Source organism: Vulpes vulpes, chromosome 8 (genome assembly GCF_048418805.1).
Source record: "Vulpes vulpes isolate BD-2025 chromosome 8, VulVul3, whole genome shotgun sequence".
Taxonomy (NCBI): domain Eukaryota; kingdom Metazoa; phylum Chordata; class Mammalia; order Carnivora; family Canidae; genus Vulpes; species Vulpes vulpes.
In genome coordinates, this window is record NC_132787.1 from 77,761,335 (window position 1) to 77,781,915 (window position 20,581).

The following is a 20,581-nucleotide window of genomic DNA, read 5'->3' on the forward strand; positions in this document are numbered from 1 at the left end:
TCACTCTCTGTGTCTCTCCTGAATAAATAAAATCTTAAAAGAGAGAGAAACAAATATTGAATACTAGTTAATGATATGCACTTTGAAGTTTCTAGAGGGAAGTGCACTTTGCTCTTAAAAAAAGACAAATGGGGCACCTGGGTGGCTCAATCCATTAAGCATTGGACTCTTGTTTTCGGCTCAGGTCATGATCTCAGGGTGGTGGGATTGAGCCCTGTGTTGGGGCTCCACCCGCCTTCCCCTCCCGCACAATGCGCATGTGCACTCTTACCCTCTTTCTTTTTCTAAAATAAATAAATAAAATCTTTTTTAAAGAAAGAAAAAAAATGAAACCAGTATTGAACTGTAGTTAATGAAATGCACTATGAAGTTTTTAGATGGAAGTGAATTTCCCTCTTCATAAAAAAGATTAATAGATGGGTAGAGAAGTGAATAGGTGATAAACAAGTATATTTAAAATATAAATGAATTTGCTCCATGTTTGAAATTTTTCATAATAAAACGTTGATGAAAAAAGTTGAGAAGATATAGTACACAAGGTAGACTAGTCTTTACCTCAAACAGCGTAGTTAATGGCCTCTTCTGTTTTGTCTAGCATTTGGCTGGGTGGGAGGGCGAGGGGTAGAACTGGTTAGTGCTTTAAAGGCACTTGCTCCCTTTTTGGTGCCTCTGTAAAACTCTGAGTCCTTCCTGAATGGGCCTTCTATCCTGAGGGATCAGTTAAGTGACTGCTGGTAGCCAGCAATTGTGGTGGTCCTCCAGTACCTACAGGAAGGAACACGTTTTACACTGTGAATTAACGTAAATTACATGTAACTGAAATGAAAGTTTCATAGGACTATACTTGCACTCTGATATTTTCTATTCAATTTCTGGGGGGAAAAAAGTCAATTTTGATCCACTAATGGGTTAAGAACTGACAGTTTGAAAAATGCTGCTCTATCACATAAATCATGGAGACCAAAAGATTGACATCTATCATTTAACATTCACAGCGAACATTGTCATCAAAATCTTTTGCATTTTCAGAAGTTCCATAGAGCTTCAAAGCCTAAGAGATGTGTGTTTCGTTACACGTGCCACTGAGATCTCTTAGTTGTGTGACCTTGGGAAAGATGTTTAACTTTTTAGCCTCAGTTCGATCATGTGGAGAATGGGGATATTAGGGGAACTACACACTTCATTCACTTTCCTTTTCTAGAAAAGGATTAAATGAGGTGATGTCTATAAAGTGCTTAGCACAGTGCCTGAGGGAAAGGCTTAGATAAGTGGTAACTATTTTTAATAGCCATGAGTTCATGAACTTCTGTGTTTGGGCCTCAAAAGAAATCAGAATGGGCTTCTAAGGAATATGGTGTTCTTAGTATCTTCTTTAGGTTTTTTTTTCCTGTTTGTTTTTTATAGAAGTAACCTTTGGGAGTACCCGATTGTTGGCTATCGCACTCAGTAAAACAGTACTGTTTTCCAGCAGTTGGTGGTGGTGGCTTTGGCGAGAGTGCCATTTGGAAACATGGGGCGTTTTGGCAGGCTTCATCGTGTTTGTTGTTGGAGACTGCCTTGGCATAGTCCTAGGTGAAGGAGGGATGCCTGGGGTGTCTCACTGATTCATCCCTTTGGCATGGAATTCTAGATAAACTGCATCTGATTTGGGGGGTGGGCAGGAAGAGCCCAGAGGGCCTAATTACAGAGGAGTTTACCTCTTTGAAATTCCCTTACTGAGGGATTATTCTACACCATTTGGATTTCCTCCTTTTTAATCTGAACAGCTTTGGCTGCTGGTGGAAATAATTAGAACATTTTCTGATATTTTTGGCACCATTAGAAATTTTGCTCTTCTTAATTTAATAGAATCTTCGAGTTATATTGCTGGGAGAGCCCTTATAAGATCAATGTGAGTCTGCTGCCTGATAGGCCCCTTCGGAGCAGGAGCAGTGGCAGGCTTTGGGCATCAGATGCAGCACTCTTGCTCCTCTCTGGCCGGGGAAGAGATGCAGTATTCTTGCTGGACAACCGGTGCATTTAAACCACAGCCAATCTAAGAAAATGATGACCATCACTACTGTGTGCTGCTGCAATTGCTTTGTGTGTGTATCTTACTGCTTACTATATTTACCAGTTTATTACCTAGGATGGCAACCAGTTTAAAGATCTCAGCGGCTTAGGACAACAAAGATCTATATGTTGCTCATGTATCCTGTCCGATCTGAGTCAGGATGGAGAATGTTTCTTTTTCCATACAGACGCTCAGAGGCTTGGGTGGATAGCAGCCCCAGCCATCTTGTATTCATTTAGGATACATGTCTTCCAGGTTGCCATGGCAGGGAAGAGAATTAGCCTTCACTCTTAAGTGCTTTCGTCCAGAAGCAATAGAGTCATTTTGCTCATGGTTCTTTGGTCCAAACTGATCATATGACCCTGCCTCACTGTAGAGGGGGCTGGAAATATGGGGGGACCTATGGACTATTTGATGAGCATTACCAAGGAGAAGTGTTATATATGGTATTTTATTTGTTAAAACTGTATATTGAAAAAAATGCAGCTTCCTCTTCTCTAGATCTGCCAAGTTTCTTTACTCTCCCACTTTTCTAAGCCGCCAGGTTCAAAGAGGCTATCATTGCAGCAGCTTTTACTGATGGCTTGGTGGGGACAGGGCAGCTACTGCCAAACACAGGGGAATGCAATCCATCGAGCAGCAGAATATGCAGTAGAGAAACAGTGGGGGAAGCTGTGACTTTATCTGCTGACTTGGTATGGTAGGTTGAAAAACACTCCCCACTTTCCCCCAAACATAACAGGTCCTAATCCCTGGAACCGGCAGGTGTTACTTATATGCAGAAGAGTTTTTGCAGATATGATTAAATTAAGGATCTTGAGATGGAGGGTTATCCTGGATTAGCCCAGTGGGCCCTAAATGGTATCATATGTATCCTCACAAGAAGGAAGCAGAGGGATTTGACACCATGACAGAGGAGGAAGAGGCAGAGACTGGAGTGAGATACAGCTACAAGCCAAAGAATGCCCACAGGCCCCAGAAGCTGCAAGAGGCAAGGAGTGGATTCTCCCCTAGAGCCTCTGATGGGATTGGGTTCCTGTAATGGGGAATGGGGCAAAAGTGAGAATTATCTTCTTATACTTTCTATTTTCATCTTTTAAGTTTAAACCATGTGAATGTATTACCTATTCAATAAATAAGTACAGTTAACCTTTACAGCCCTGCCAGCTCTAGGATAGGGGAACATGGTTCATTTCATTTATTCATTTGCCTGAGTAACCTCCAATGCAACTTGTGATTTGTGGACTGCACATTAATTCTTTTCAAAACGTTGCCTCAAGGCAAGGGCCCCTTGCATCCCACCTACTCCAATTTCTTGTCTCTTCATTGTACTTCTGATGTTTGGGTCTAGATAAGTGGTGGGAAAGAATTATGTGGAGAAAAATGAATGATGGGATAACAATTACAACTTTTAGTTAGAGTTTCAAAATGTAATTCGATTAAAAATACCTCAGAATTACCTCTCTCTGGATCAAGGCTTCTAAAACAGTGTGCTGAGATTTAATTTCCTCAGCCTTGAGGAGTGCAGGCAAGGGCAAGGGTAGCCAGAGCCCCCCGGGCTGGTGTCTTCTACTTCAAGAATACTACCCCTTGCTGCCAGTGTGCTATATAAATATTATTATTTTCAATGCGTGCTGTGATGCGGAAAGGTTGGTAAATACTGCTTTAGGTAAAATGTGGCCTTATATTTTAAAATACACGTTGCATAAAAATAGCTATGGAAAACAAACAAACTAGTTGGGTGTTTGGGAAGAATCTAGAGATTGCTTTGCCTCAGTGTAGGAATCCTCAGCCTTCTTTCCACGGTGGCCCTTGTGATAAGGATGGTCATAACCTGGTGCTGTCCTGGTAAGGTCACTGGCACTCCTGCAGAACCAAAAAAAGTGGCTCAACTTCAGTGTTTCCCACATAAGCCTACAGGAAAAGAAAGCCAAGTAACATTTTAGGAAATGATCTTGTGTTCATTCTTATTTACCAATAAATAATAAATCAGCAAAAACTTGGGTAAGTCCACTCTCTGTAGAAACAAAATCATTCTGACCCATCTCATAACTGGCATCACAGTTGAGAACCACTGTCCTCATAGAATAAGTAATATTTCATGTTGTGGCTAGCTGCATATAAGTAATTTTAAAACACCAAATAAGAGATCATTTTTTAAAAGATTTTAATTACCTATTCATGAGACACACAGAAAGGCAGAGACACAGGCAGAGGGAGAAGCAGGCTCCCCATGGGGAGCCCGACGCGGGACTGGATCTCAGGACTCCGGGATCACAACCTGAGCTAAAAGGCAGACACTCAACCACTGAGCAACCCAGGTGCCCCAGAGATCAATTTTTTAAAGGATTAGTGACAAGCAAAAAAAATACTTAGTAGTATTACATGTAGTAATATAAATAGAAACTTTATCAAGTTCAATTTTCGTTTGAATTGTATTACTTGTTGCTCTGTTGTGTCCTGGTGGGTCTGATGATGTTGGTAATGCTGTCTGTTCTTTATGTTTTCTGGAAAAAGTAACTTAAGTAGTTTGTCAGTACTATCTGAAGATATCGAAGAGCTGTTAAAATGCTTAAAAATAAAATGATCAATTCTTCTTTTGTTCTCTTGACAGGATCATTGAAGCTATCTGCATAGGTTGGTTCACTGCAGAGTGCATCGTGAGGTTCATCGTCTCCAAAAACAAGTGTGAGTTTGTCAAGAGACCCCTGAACATCATTGATTTACTGGCAATCACACCGTATTACATCTCCGTGTTAATGACAGTATTTACGGGCGAGAACTCTCAACTCCAGAGGGCTGGAGTCACCTTGAGGGTGCTTAGAATGATGAGGATTTTTTGGGTGATTAAACTTGCCCGTCACTTCATTGGTCTCCAGACACTTGGTTTGACTCTCAAACGATGTTACCGAGAGATGGTTATGTTACTCGTCTTCATTTGTGTTGCCATGGCAATCTTTAGTGCACTTTCCCAGCTTCTTGAACATGGGTTGGACCTGGAAACATCCAACAAGGACTTCGCCAGCATCCCTGCTGCCTGCTGGTGGGTGATTATCTCTATGACTACAGTTGGCTATGGAGATATGTATCCTATCACCATGCCTGGAAGAATTCTTGGAGGAGTTTGTGTTGTCAGTGGGATTGTTCTATTGGCATTACCTATCACTTTTATCTACCATAGCTTTGTGCAGTGTTATCATGAGCTCAAGTTTAGATCAGCCAGATATAGTAGAAGCCTCTCTGCTGAGTTCTTAAATTAATGCATTGCAAATCGATTCTTGCATACACTTCATTTGATAGAAAGAATTGATGCTACTTCCTATTCATCATGCGTTTCTTGCTGGGTGAGCACTGCAGTGGTACTGTCATCATGTTGGTAGGGTAAAAATTATCCTTCCCAGCTGAAGGGATAAAAAAATTTATTTATAATGGAGTAAATAGGATTGAGACTTCAAAGGAAAAGTAATAACTCCTAGAATAAATTTTAGCATCTTATTTTATTTAGGCTTGTCTCCGCCTTGAACAATTACACTTTCTGTGTTTGTTTTAAAGTATATTATTTGAACATTTTGAAACTGAAAGGTACTATTTTCCAAATGTTTTTCCATTTTATGAATTCAGAAGAAGCTTGGAAGTTGCAGTGTTTTTTGTTGGAGAGTAACATTTTCATTTCTAAATGTTTTATAATCTCTCATATCAATGTCAGAAGTATCCTGGAAACATATGTCACATGCAGGAACTGTTTAACAAATACTTTAAGAATTTGGCCAAATTTTAAACTGTATAATGGAGCTAGATGCAAGCAAGGGTAGTATTTGAAAAACTTTTCAGCATATTTCTCAATTCCCTGATTTATTTTTGTTTCAATTATTCACCTTATCATATACAGCTTCATGGAAACTTGAGCATGTTTCCTTTTTTCCATTTTGGATTTCTTTTATCTATTTACTGAAATGACTCAACAGGGTATTTCAGAACAAGGAGAGCTTTTATTGTGTAGCATTTTATTGGAGTTCATTTTACTTGAATCCACTGCTGTTACTAGGTGATAATTGTCCTAACATTCAGATGTCCAAACAAGAATATTTCCAACATAAAAACGATAATAGAAAGTTTGATACTACAACCCATATTTATCTTCTTCTCCTAATTTTTTTCCGTGGGTTTAATAAGACTTTCTGGTTGAAAGGATGTTTATGTAGCCTTTTTATACCAAAGTCATACTTAGATGTTGTCACTGGATTATCATAAAAAGAGAAATTAAATATTTCCTTACTCTTGGTTGCTATGTAGCTAAGCCAATTTTTAAGCCAGCTAAAAACAATGAATACATAATTATTTGATCTGAGCTTCACCATTTTGAATTGCAGCTACACCAAAACTTTTGTACAATTTTGAACAATATGCCACATTAATCTGGGTAGATTATTAGGACTAGAAAATATAAAACTGATGACTATTTAATGCTAAGTTTTAGCAGTATGAATTAAGATTTTGCTTTGTTAACCAGTTGCCATAAAGAGGTCAATATATAAACAGAAAAATTAAAGTCATAGATTCACAAATAGTTTAACGTTGTACACTGTAATTTATGGGAGTGGAGGAGGCGGGTGGAGAGGGAATAGGACCTGGATGTATTTATCAAAGAATAGAAATGTTCATTAGAAGAGTATTAGCCATCATCTAGTTCGGACCTCAATTAGTACAGGTAGTATAAGTATGTCGTCTGTGGAGGATTTCGGGCCAAAACCTGGATATCTAGAAATCTGCCTACCTAGTACAGCAGCTTACTATTATTTTTTAAAGATTTATGTATTTTAGAAAAAGATTTATGTATTTATTCGAGAGAGAAAGAGAGCGTGTGCACACGTGTGCATGAGTGGGTGAGGGAGGGGCCAAAGGAGAGGGAGAGAGAGAGAGAGAATCTTAAGCAGACTCTGAGCTGAGCCTGGAGCCTCTTACAATCTGAGCCCTGATCAGGACCTGAGCTGAAACCAAGAGTCAGAAGCTTAATGGACTCAGCTATCCAGGTGCCCACCCAGTAGCTTATTCTTAACACATGTCTGGGGTTTGAGAAAAAGGCTCGAGAAACCACACTTCTTTGCCATTGCCATTGCAATAATAGCAAAACTGTCCCCTTTCCTTAATTTCTGAATTTATGTAATATTTTGACCATTAAAAGAATCTCACCTATATTTTTTACTCCTGCACACCAGTATGCTACTTATATACTCAAAATAAATTCTGTTATTTATTGTATATTTATTGTATTTTACTATATTTGAAATAAATGGCATGGATTTATTTTTTCCTACCTGTTTTGTTTAAGGCTTTGTGATTCATGCAAATAAGATGCAGATGTTAGCATCCCCATATTATTAATAAAAATATGGTAACCATCCATTCTGCTGGCATTGGGAAGGCTTCATGGGAATATGTCTTATGTCCCCAAATAGTTTCTAACTATCTTGAGGGCTGAGATCCACTTTTCTTGCACACACCTTCATATCCTTGACAATATCTGTGACAGATTTGGGCACAGGCTATTGTTGACTGATTCAGGAGAAGAAATTTCTGTGTGAAGAGGCAAGGAGAAGCACACAGCCAAATGTGTACCTGTGGAGCCATGCACGTGAACACACGCACAGACTTTGAGGCTGCCCTTAATAACAAGAAATCTCTCATTGGTGATGTCAGACTAAGGACTTTTTTTTTTTTTTTTCAGACTAAGGACTTCTAATGACTAATTCTAATGACAGCTCAGCTACCCATTTACTAAGAATGATGATGAGAGATAGTTTATTCATGAGCTAAAAAAAATACATCGTGGATGTTGTCATTTTCTAGGAACAGAGGCATTTTTCTTACAACTTTCCCTGAATCTGCCTGCCTTGAAGAAATCACTTGGTAGGACTTTTTTTTTTTTTGGACGTTAGGGGGAGAGAAAACGAGCAGAGGAGAGGCAGAAGGAGAGAGAGAATCTTAAGCAGGCTCCACACCCAGCACGGAGTCCAACACAGGGCTCAATCTCATGACCCTAAGATCATCACCTGAGCCAAAATAAAAAATTGGATACTTGAAAGACTGAGACACCCAGGCATCCCTGGACTTCTTTAATTATGCTTTTAGACATTTCTCATAACTCCACCTTCATGGCACAAATACTTTCATTAGGATCTGTATGAGTTCCAGTAAATCATTAGGATGCACAGTGAGGAAAGAGGATGGCCAAACATTTGTTGATTTTACCACATGTGAGATTGTGACTTAATCTTACATATAATTTGCCTTGTATCCTCTAAAATGGTATTTTTTTCAGATTAAAGATACAAATTACAGAATATATTTTTTTAGAGATTTTATTTATTTATTCATGAGAGAGGCAGAGACACAGGCAGAGGGAGAAGCAGGCCCCATGCAGGGAGCCTGATGTGGGACTCGATCTCGGGACCCCAGGACCACACCCTGGGCCAAAGGCAGACACTATACTGCTGAGCCAATCAGAGATCCCCACAGAATACATTTAAAAGTAAACATACTCTTAACATTCAAGGCCTTATTTATCCTTTTCTTTTATGGCTTTGTTGTTATCATAGGTTGCTAGTTGAAACTTGTATTTGCATTTGCTTTGCTCTTGGGTTTCACAGTTACTTATAACCACATATTTGTAAATTCTTACTTTCTTAAAAATGTAGAAATATATTCTTTCACAGTGGCTGTCAGTGAGTCAAAGTAACATTCTATTTTTAAATTTTTTGTCCAGATGTCTTGGGAGGGTCTCCTGTGACCTGGGAGGTGGGAAAGATGGAGTTATTACATTGGATATTGGTGTTGGATTGGATTGGTGTTGGATAAAAGGTTGGATTACCTTTTATGGCTTGATATTTTCTAAAAGCAACTTATTTCTCCTCTTTGCTATAGAAATGAAAAAAAAAAAAAAACCTGAAACCTCCTAGTTATGCTTCACTGTTAAGCTTCTGTAACTCCAAACTTAACATATAGCTTCACAAAATATTTCCAGAGCTCTCTGATCCTACATAAGATCATACATTCAAAAAAAAAATAGATCATACATTCACTTATAGTATGCAATATACAATCCAAACAAATGTGTAAATATTTCATAGGGTCATAGTAAATTAGAACTAAATGGCCCTGGAAACCACTGGGCTATTGTGCCCCCTTCCTTTGCCCTTTATCTTACCCATATGTCAGCAGCTAGGGAAGTATACTCCCAGTGCCTTGTGATTTAGCTATCATCCTGATTTGCCTGGGACTTTCTTTGTTTTAGCACTGAAAACACGGGAAATCCCTTCATCTTAGGTGAACTCGGACAGTTGGTCACTGTAGTGTCAGGTCAGGCCCCAGAAACCTGGTTTCCAGACTTTTAGTTCAGTAGTCTTTGATGTACTTCTGTTTTATTCTATAACATCAGAAAGTGTGAAGGATTTCTTTCTAAATATTTTCTTTGGGGCTATGGAGCCCTTCTTATATAGGTCAAATAAAGAGCAAATATTCCTGGTTGTCAGGAAGGATGGCTTGGGACCAGTGTATAGGGAACTCATATTTCAGTAAAGTTTTTAAACTGCTGAACTTACAGTTGTATACCCATTCACATGTATACAAATAAGTGTAATTCATAGTTATCATTGCATTATTTAGAGGTACAGATTAGGAAGTGCCATAGCTGAATAAGAAGTAACATAGGTTGACACTTTTGTGGAATGTTTGTTTTTGTCTTTTTTTAAGTAAGCTTTAAGCCCAATGTAGGGCTTGATCTCATGACGCTGAGATCAAGAGCTGCATGCTCCACTGACTGAACCAGCCAGGTGCCCCTTCCGTGGAAGGTTTTGTGAAAGTTCCATTTTGGTCAGGGAAGGCTACCTACACTTCTCTGTTTATTCAGCATGCTTTTTCATGTGGTGTTTTACTTCCTGCTTTTCCAGACCCATCTATACTCAGAGAACTGGGCCTATCAGCTCTGTCTCATGCTGCGGAACCTTCCAGAGACTTACGAAGGAAATGTTATCTGCCAGTGTGATTGTATGATTGTATTGTCCTGTTCTGTGATTAACTTCTTTTTTTTTTTTCTTTTAGCAATTCCCTTCTTAGACCTAAATTTCCATATTTTTCCATTTTTATCAGACATTCCCAATAAGTAGTTAAACTCTGGACAATTAGTGTAAGCTTGTCAGTTGATTGATTGGTTAGTGACTGGAACTTGATAACCTACATTTATGCTATAACTTAATTTTAGGTAGCTTTGGTAAGAATCATTTGATTTAACACTATACCAAGTTTAGTGAAAGTATAAATTACATTTAGTGGATGAAAGTCTGCGGGAGTAAATATTTGGATTTCACCTACCGGACCTAAGTAATGGTATGGCACTTATACCTGAAGAAGTGATACTGTTTTATTTATGCAGCATTGTATTATAACTGAAATTAGAAGTTCACATACTTTTGTTTTAGGTAGTCTTTCCTCTTCTTAGACTTTAATTATTTCATTTGTTTTGAAATAATCCTATAATTCTGCCCATGACAGAGCAGAGGCCACATACATACAGAGTATGTACTGTTATAAGGTATTTTGTTTTTAAAGAAAGGACACATAAATATTGACAGGTATATTTGCTGTATTTAATATACAGTGATTTGGTCAACTTATTTCTTTTTAACTGTTTGCTACAAGCTTGATCTTGCAGCTCTGATGGAATTCCATGCTTTCCTTTTCCACAGTACAGAGGGGAGGAGAATTTCACGTTTTTAGGGTAGAGTAGTATTTGAGTTATAAATCCTGAATTCTGGGGATGCTTGGGTGGCTCAGTTGTTGAGCATCTGCCTTTGGCTGAGGTCATGATCCTGGGATTACAGTATCAAGTCCTACATCAGGTTCCCCACAAGGAGCCTGCTTCTCCCTCTGCCCATTGTCTCTGCCTCTCTCTCTCTCTCTGTCTCTCATGAATAAATAAATAAAATCTTAAAAAAAAAAATCCGGAGCTCAGGTACAAGAGGGTGTGTGTGTGTGTGGCCATAGCTGTTCATATGTTTATTTTGTCTTATTATTTTATCCATAGCCAATCTTTTATATGAAACACTTGGAGGTAAAAATGCAAAATCATGAAACAGATATAAGGCTTAGCTTCCAGATTCAAGTGAAAGGCTGTTTTTGTTCGTAGGACAGAATTGGAAAGTTTGCTTGAAGGTAAACTGCCTAACTTCTTATCTTTAATTTTTATTCAGGTTTTCTTATCATCTGGAAGGTTTTGAAATAAATAGTATAAATCATAGTTGTAAATTAGAATAATGGGTCATGGACTTCTTCTTGATAAGATTTGTTTTATAATAATTTAAGGGAAATCCCTTTTAGGAATTCTTCCAGTCAACTTAGTTTTTAAAAGATCAGATGGAAGTTGAACATCATATGTACGTTTGCATCTTTTTCTTCTTCTTTTTCCTTTTTCTTCTTTGTTTTGTTTATGTCTTTCTTAAATACATTCTTTTAAATGTATGCACCTTTATGTGCTTCAGTGCAAGGCAGAGATAGGAGCACTACAGCATGCAAGAAATCATTAGATGCATCCCACTTTTTGTAATAAATAGGTTTCCAATCATTTGTATGGGAAGAAAGTCGGTAAATTTCATCATATTTTATGTGCACAGTAATGGAGGTGTACAGGTACCCACCTAGGAAACCCTGTTATTTAACCCGCGAATCAACCTTCTTTTGTATAATTGTCCCCTAATATATATGTTACTTAGATTTGATTTTTCATATCTCTTGAGAAGGGCGTCCCTGCACAGGAGTCAGAATCAGATCAACTTACTGAAAAGCTACCATATGTGAAATCAGGTTTGAGGAATCCTGAAAATATTTGACTCAAGAATGAGGATTTTTATCAACCAATGAAATATGAGGTGGTCCTAACAAAGCATATTTTAAAAATTGAGATGTGATTCACATAGCATAAAATTGATCATTTCAAAGTGTACGATTCTGTGATTTTAATATATTCACAAAGCCATGCAACCATCACTACTCTCTAACTCCAGAGCATTTTCATGTACCCCGTACTTGTTAGTGGTCACTCCCCATTCCACCTCCTCACCTATCCCCTGGTAATTGCTAATCTACTTTCTGTCTTTAGAGTTTTGCCTTTTCTGAACATTTCACATAAATGGAAATGTCGCCTTTTGTGTCTGGCTTCTTTCCCTTAACGTAATGTTTTCAAGGTTTATCCGTGTTGTAGCGTGAATCAATACTTCAATCATTTATTGTTGAATAATACTCTGTTCTGTGGATATATCACATTTTGTTCAACTGTTTCTTTGTTGATGAATATTTGGGTTGTTTACACTTTGGGGATGAAATGGACAATGCTGCTGTGAACATTTGTGTACAAGTCACTCCTTTGCATATAAGCCTAAGAATGGAATTACTGGATGGTAATGGTGACACTATCTATAACTTTTTGAAGAATAGCTACATTGTTTTCCAGAGCCGCTGAACCATTAAACATCCCTACTAGCAATGCATGAGGGTTTCAGCAGTTTCTCCACATCCTCCCCAATGCTTATTTTTTTCTTTTTTTTTAATAATTGCCATCCTAATGGGTTTGAAGTATTTCGTTGTGACTTTTTAAAAAGTAATCTCTACACACAAGTGGGGCTAGAGCCAACAACCCCAAGATCAAGAGTCAGATGTTCTAATGACTAGGCCAGCCAGGCGCCCCTCATTGTGATTTTGATTTGCATTTCCCTAATGACTGATGATATTGAGCGTATTTTCATGTGCTTCTTGATTCTTTATATATCCTTTGGGACAAATGTCTATTCAAATAATTTTCCTGTTTAAAAAAATGTGTTGTCTTTTTATTGTTGAATTATAAAACTTATTTATATATTCTGGATACCAGATTTTTTTAAGATTTTATTTATTTATTCATGAGAGATACAGAGAGAGAGGCAGAGACACAGACAGAGGGAGCAGCAGGCTCCATGCAGGGAGCCCGATGTGGGACTCTTCCTGGCCCATCACTCCCTGAGCTGAAAGCTGATGCTCAACCGCTGGGCCACCCAGGCATCCCTGGATACCAGATCTTTAACAGATACTTGATTTGCAAATATTTTCCCTGAGTTTGAGGGTCATCTTTTACTTTCTTAGTAGTATCATGTGTAGCACATAAGTTTTAATTTTTGATGTAGTCCCTATCTTTTCTTTTGTCTCTTGTGCTTTTAGTGTTGTATCTAGAAAACTGAAAGTCATGAAGATTTACTCCTATGTTTCCTTCTAAAAATTTTATAGTACTAGGTCTTACTTTCAGGTGTCTGATCCATTTTGAGCTAAGTTTTGTATATGATATAAGATAGGGGTCCAACTTCACTTTTTTGGAGGCAGTCCTCTACCATTTGTTGAAGAGACTATTTTTTCCCCCATTGAGTGGTATGGGCATAATTGTCAAAAATCAGATTATCATAGAAGTATGGGATTATTTATGGATGCTCACTTCTCTTCCATTGATCTATATATCTGTTAGGCCAGAACTACAGAGAAGACTTAGTAGTAAGTTTAGAAATCGGGAAGTGTGAGTTCTTCTTTCACAAGATTGTTTTGGCTTTCTTGGATCCCTTGCATTTCCATATGAATTTAGTATTAGCTTGTCCGTTTCTGCAAAAAAGACAGTTGGAATTTTGATAGGGATTGCATTGAATTTTTATTGAGAATGTAGATCAATTAGGATAGTATTGCCATCCTAGCAATATTGAATCTTCTGATCCATGAATTCAGTTATGTCTTTCCATTTACTGAAGTTTTTAATATTTTCCAATGTTCTATAATTTCTAGTGTAGAAGTTTGCACTTCTTTGGTTTAATTTATTCTTAGGCATTTATTATTTTTGATGCTATTGTTAATTGCTTTCTTAATTTCACTTTCAGATTATTCCTTACTGGTGTGTAGAAACAACTTATTTTTGTATATTGATCTTGCGTCCTGGAACCTTGCTGAACTTAACAGCTCTAATAGTTTTTTGAAGATTCTTTATAGTTTTCTACATGTAAGGTCATATCATCTGCCAAGAGAGATAATTAATTCTACTTCTTTCTTCCTTTTATTTCTTTGTCTTACTGAATTACCCCAGCTAGAGCTTCTATATTGTATATTGTATATTGTTAAATAGATGTGAGAGTGGACATCCTTGTCTAATTCCTGATCTTAGTGGGAAAACTTTCAGTCTTTCACCATTGAGAAAGTTTCCTTTTATTTCTAGTTTGTTCAGTGCTTTTATCTTGAAAGGTGTTTGGATTCTAGAAGTGTATTTTAATGAAGAGATGGGAAATCTTTGTTGTGACTTGAGTTTATTTCAGGAAATAAATTTTGTTGAAGCAAGTTTCTAAATCTATACAAGATAACTAATCAGGTTGAAGCCATAGTAGTGCTTGTTGGTGGTGGTTTTTATGGTTCCTCAATTGATGTACATTTAATGGTTTCTAAGACTATTAAACTGATTCTCTTCATTAGCTCGAGTTAATTTGAGTTTGTGTTCATTTGCCTAAAGATACAGAGATGCATAGATACAAGAAAGATAATGTGTTTCTGTTGGTTGGTTGTTGTTTTTTAAGATTGATTTATTTATTTTGGGGAGAGAGAGAGAGAGAGCACATGCACGTGCACTCGTGTGTGTGTGTTTGTGTGGGCACGTGTGTGTGTGTGTGTGTGTGCACGTGCGCGTGCGCAGGGGAGAGGGAGAGAGAGAATCCTAAGCAGGCTTTGTGCCCTGTGTGGAGCCGAGTGCAGGGGCTCACAACCCTGAGATCATGACCTGAGATAAAATCAAGGGTCAGATGCTTAACGGACTGAGCCACGCAGGCGCCCCTGTTAGTTGGGGTTTTACCGACCTTGCACTTCTCATCCTCAGATAGTACAGGAATACTGGCAGGATACCGGAGAGTGTATAGAGGCTGGCTACATCTTCATGAACAGTCCATGTTAGAGCTGTTGGATGCAGTTCTCTTCTTCTGCCTGTCTTGGGGATACCTTGGTAGAAAGCTCAAGAAGCAGGAGCCTGTCTGCACTTCCTGGAACTGGGTTTCTGCTTCTTTCCATAGTACTTACAGGAAGGGCAAGAATCACGGAATTACTAGGAGGGGTAAGGAGTCATCTCCAAAACAAGACTTGATAATTAATTAAACTTTGGCAATGCTGTAGGAAAAGTTGTTTTTTTAAATCCTTTGTGTGCACATAGTAGTAGTGTTTGCCTAACAAGTATCCATGCTGTGCTCAGCCCTGTGGGGTACACAGAAATGACTGGCAGCTCTCTTCACCCAGGCAGATGCCCTTTGAAAAATACCTCCTGTGCAGAAGATCCATTCTTTGGTTTAACCTGATGGTCCTTTACCCAAATGCTAAGCCTCAATTTTTATTTTTATTTTTTTAAAGATTTACTTATTTTAGAGAGATAGTACATGATGTGAGAGAGCAAGCACGGGGTGGCACAGTGGGAGAAAGAAAGCGAAATGTTAGCAGACTCTGCTCTGAGCACTGAGCCTGACCTGGGGCTTGATCCCACTACCCTGAGATCATGACCCAAGCTGAACCCAAGAGTTGGATGCTTATGTGACTGTGCCACCCAGGGGCCCTGCTAAGCCCAGTTTTTTTAAATGTAATCCCTCACCATGAATATAATCATTCTAAAATTCCTCAAGGAAATTATGTCAGTAAAATAATTGGAGAAAAGTTCAATATTATCTGTAAACAACACATCCCCAAATGGTTTGGAAGATTACTTACAAGGTCATGATTTTCAATCTGACTAACTTTTAATGGATAGAACTCCACCGGCCTTTTTTTTTTTTTTTTTTTAAATGAGTAATATTGCTATAGTATTTGACTGCATACTTAACAGTTCTCTAATTTTGTACATATACCCCAAAGGCCTTTGGTTAATGGCTACATTTTTAATAAATCTCATGAGTATGCTGGGTGAATGTAAATATTCTTTGGAGCAAATGTGGGTATCAAACTTAGTGGAGTTATGATGCCAGATTTTGGGCAAGCTACTTTTATAATGTTACATATTTACTAAAAATAATTAGGAAAAAAGTTTCAAAGAGAGGCATACTTTGCTACAAATGTACTCAGTACTATTCATAATAAACATTTTTTTAAAGATTTTATTTATTTATGAGAGACAGAGAGAGAGGGGCAGAGACACAGGCAGAGGGAGAAACAGGCTCCTTGCAGGGAGCCCGATGTAGGACTTGATCCCACGGTTTTTTAAATTTATTTCAGTAATCTCTACATCCAATGTGGGGCTTAAACTCACAACTCTCAGATCAAGAGTCACATGCTCTTCTGACTGAGCCAGCCAGGGGCTCCTCTAAATTTTGGATGTTATTTGTTTTTTTTTTTTTGTTATTATTATCCATTCAGTTCTATGGTCTAATTATTTTTATTTTTATTTTTATCTTTATTTTTTTAAGTAGGGTCCACGGCCAGTGTGGAGCCCAACACAGGGCTTGAACTCACAACTCTGAGATCAAGACCTGAGCTGACATCAAGAGTAAGACACTCAGCCAACTGAGCCACCCAGGCACCCCTACATAGTCTAATTTTTTGAACCCCTTTTTGTTTCCCTTATTTTGATCTAATTCAGAAATTTAATAAGCAATTCCTGTTGAACTTCCCCTTAGAACAATATTTTTCTAAAGTAACTGATTAAATTATTAGGTGAAAATAATTAGAATTTTTTTCTCTTAATATAACCAGAAGCTCAGTGAAGGAAACAAGTGCAGGAAAAAATTTACCCTGTAATTAATTTGCTTTTATATTTAGGCACAATAAATACTATCTATTTGCATTTTAAGGAAAATATTTTTAGTGCGAGTATGGTCAGTAATCAGATTTCTTCACTGAATATCATTGCATCAAACTGTTTAATAATTAAAAACACGTAGAAACTTTACATTTTTGAACAGGCAGAAATCTGGGGTACATTTTCTCCCACTTTATGTAATATTCATTGCTTTTCACTTTTAGGGCCCCAGACAGATGGCTTACATGTTAATCTATTGAACAGCCTTTGACTTAGATTTGTGTTATCTTTCATTTTATATAGCCATTGACTGGAAATATCCAAAGGTAAATCTGTTATGACATTTCTAACTTGAAAATAAAGAATATATCTACTTTTGTAAAGTCACAGAATGTAGATTTTTAAATATTATACATAGCAAGTTACAGATTATATTCTAATTAAATTACTTAAGAAAAAGTGTGTATATCCGTATATATATGTCTGTTTTGCACTAAAAAGTACCTTATACATTCAACCATTTTTACATCACCATGGTTCAGTTTTATGTTAAAAAATTATAGGAAAAGTTTTTATTTGATGTATTTTAAAATTTGCTTTTTGTCTAAGTTTGATTTTGCTCACTAAGTGCTCGCTTCGGCAGCACATATACTAAAATTGATTTTGCTCACTAAGCTTGTCTCACATGCTACACAAGACCAAGTCCTCTCTTCAGTTCAGAATAGCTTAAATTTTGGTGCACATATTTGCTATTTTCAGAAACCAAGTTGAAGTAGCCTTATATCAAAGGTAAAGCCTTATGTGGAGAGCCTTATTGCAAAGATTTTAAGAGTATTTACTTTCTAGTATTTTTTCTAGAATTCAGAATCTTGGGTCTTTCTGGACATACAAGAACTTTGAAAAGAGTTTTCTATTTATGTATGGGTAAAATATGTTAAGTACATTGAGAATATCTTTATACATTCTGACGTGTATTTATGTTAAGTAAAGTTATACCTCAGTTTTTTGTTGTATTTTGTACCGTCATATGAGAAAGTTCACCAATGGATTAATTGCTGTGCATGTGTGTGATAAAGATACTTGCCTTAAAATAGAGCACTTCTGTTTTGCAAACAGCTGTGGTCACGTTGTCTTTCCAGTTCCTCATCTTCCTGTGTACCTGGTGGTTGCAGGCCTGATAAAGTCGTGGAGGTAAGGAAGAAGACAAACATCTTTTCATTTTTAGTAATCTAAACCGAGATTAAAAAGCATTTTGGCAAGTCAAGATTTTATGGAAAAACTTATGTGTAATGTGGTGTGGCATTTACTACTAAAGATAGCAAGCGATTGAACCAATTATGTGTTGGTTTTAACCATTATTTTTATTGACCTTATTCTCGATGGGAATGATTCATGTGGGTATATGGCCAGTTCTGTTACTTCCACTGTGTATTCATAATCACTGCTAGTTGTCATTATTAATGGCCATTGCATATCTCATGGAGGAATCAGATGTACTGTATCAAACCGGAGGGAAGGTAATTTGGATGGTAACAACTGTATTATGTATGTTTTGGGATTTCAGGTAATAATCTTATTGTTTGGTAGCTCTTTTAGGAATGATGGTTTAAATGGACATAGTTTCTATCTTGTAATAAAAAGATTGTTAAAATCAGCTCAATTTATGTGGCACAATTTTGTTTTCTACTTTAATATGGGGTTAGTAAAATGTGCGATCATATGGGTCATAGCTTTTCTTAGCTGTGCGATTTACGTATTTATGTTAGATTTTTAATAGTACCTAAAATGTGCATCAAATATTTAATTAATTAGTGGTTGAAGCTTCTAAGCATCCTTGGTCCTTAAGGAAATATTTTATAATAATTTGACTTTGTTATGATATAAATATGTTGTATGTACATCTAAAAACAATCTGTACAGCTTGAACATTTGAATAGTTAATAAATTTTGACTTTAGCTGATACTAAATACCTGTTACTATCTGTCGAGTTGACTTCATTAATTAGTGTAATTTGTTCCTGGTGGACTTATTTCCGTCTTGTTCTGAACCAAAACTTCACTTTGCAATAAACTAATGGTGGATGAAGCACAAAAGATGCCTCCTGGCTGTGACAGTGCCTCTGATGATCACATGGCTTTGGATCAATCTTTTCATCTTCCTCTGACCTGCTTTAACATCCCCATTTTCTCCCTTTTCACTACTACTCTTCTCTGTGATCAAAACATGAATAACCTACATGAGGTAAGTTCCCAGGCTACAGTGATGGGTGCCCATAGACATGTAATATGTATGGAATTGAATCAGAAATTTTGGAAATTATACCTTCTAAATGCCATGCTTGTTTACAGTATGTTCTCAGTGACACAAATGCCTGCCAGATCCTTTCAGTTTTCCTTTTTTAAAAGATTTTATTCATTTATTCATTCATGAAAGACACGGGGGGCAGGGTGGGCAGAGGGAGAAGCAGGCTCCCTGCAGGGAGCCTGACCTGGGATTCGATCCCAGGTCTCCAGGATCACTTTCCGGGCCAGAGGCAGGTGCCAAACCGCTGAGCCACCCAGGGATCCCCACCTTTCAGTTTTCCTAGTGAAGAGACCACATGACCCTTCCCACCTCCCTTTAATCCCTTGTCTCTCTCTCCTCTGCATGATCCCTGTCTATTCTCCACACCCCTGACTTCCTGGAGGAAGTGAGTTTAGATTTGACACTCTTGTACTCCAGTGGCTCCTTGACCTGATGGTGCTTCAGCCCCACAGCCAGAAGTCCCTTGCTCTGGTGCTGCCAACCGCGTGTCAGAGTCCTCTCCAGGGTGGAGGCCAGTAATTCCTCAGGCAGACGGGTTTCCTGAGGGTGGGGGCCCTGCTTGTCCTGATTGTCTCAGCAGGCCCTGGCAATGGACAGCACATGTCCAGGAGTAGATGCAGAGACTGCTGAGGACAGGGAATTGAGGTAAACATTCCTGGATAGCTGTGAAAGTCAGGGCTTGACATGTCCCTCCAGGGTCCCTGCCGACTGAGGTGGGAAAGAACAGTCTAGTTGGCCCAAGTGCTGAGGTGAGAGGTTTTCATCTATTGCTATTAGAGTTATTGTTTCAAGAGCTGGGCATAAACTATAAACACAGTGGGGACCATGAGGAATTTGTGATAATTGCATTTAAGATAGGAACCCATTCGTCAGGTAACACTTATGTGCTGTTAATCAGAGTGATGGCTTCTAAGCCACAGGGTTTGCTTCTCAACTGAGGTTTTCTTTATGTTTTATTTTTGGAACTAATCAAGTTTTTGTTTTCTTTTAGGGAACAAAACAATAGCAAATGTCAGACTGAACATGATATGGTTGGATTATTTTTCACATATTTAAAAGAATTACAAGCCAATGTGCGTGGTTGGAATTTTTGATGTCTGGGAAGATAATTAATGTTTTGGTAGGAAAAGAAAAAAGCAGGAAGGATTTTGGAAGCTTTCTCCCTACCCCCATCTCTCATTCATGTCTCAAGTTGACAAGGTGAGAGAGAGTTCCCTCAGAAGTTCCACCATCTCCATCCTTTAGAAATGTTAGGTTGGTTCTGTGAATGTACCTCTTCATTTGTGTTAAGCTGTGAATACAGCGAGGTTCTGACGAATGCTTGGCCAAAAATGGGATTTGGCACTCAGCTAGTAGAGCAATGTAACCTTTTCAAGGCCAAGGAATTTTGTGTGTGTGTGTGGGTGGT

The 20,581-nt window shown here is 37.9% G+C and overlaps 1 protein-coding gene across 4 annotated transcripts in view; it reads left to right on the top strand.

Moving 5' to 3' along the window:
* The window catches only part of KCNG3 (potassium voltage-gated channel modifier subfamily G member 3), a 57,533-nt gene extending 38,697 nt beyond the window's left edge, over nt 1-18,836 (top strand). For 2 of the 4 annotated variants that reach the window (XM_025994305.2, XM_025994303.2), the window contains exon 2: nt 4,668-7,456. In XM_025994305.2, coding sequence (XP_025850090.1) covers nt 4,668-5,313 — 646 coding nt within the window. In that variant the 3' untranslated portion in view covers nt 5,314-7,456. Of the gene's footprint in view, nt 1-4,667; nt 7,457-18,007 lie in introns of those variants that run through there. The other 2 variants (XM_025994304.2, XM_072767211.1) reach the window with 2 other exon arrangements.
* Nucleotides 18,837-20,581: the final 1,745 nt, after the last annotated feature.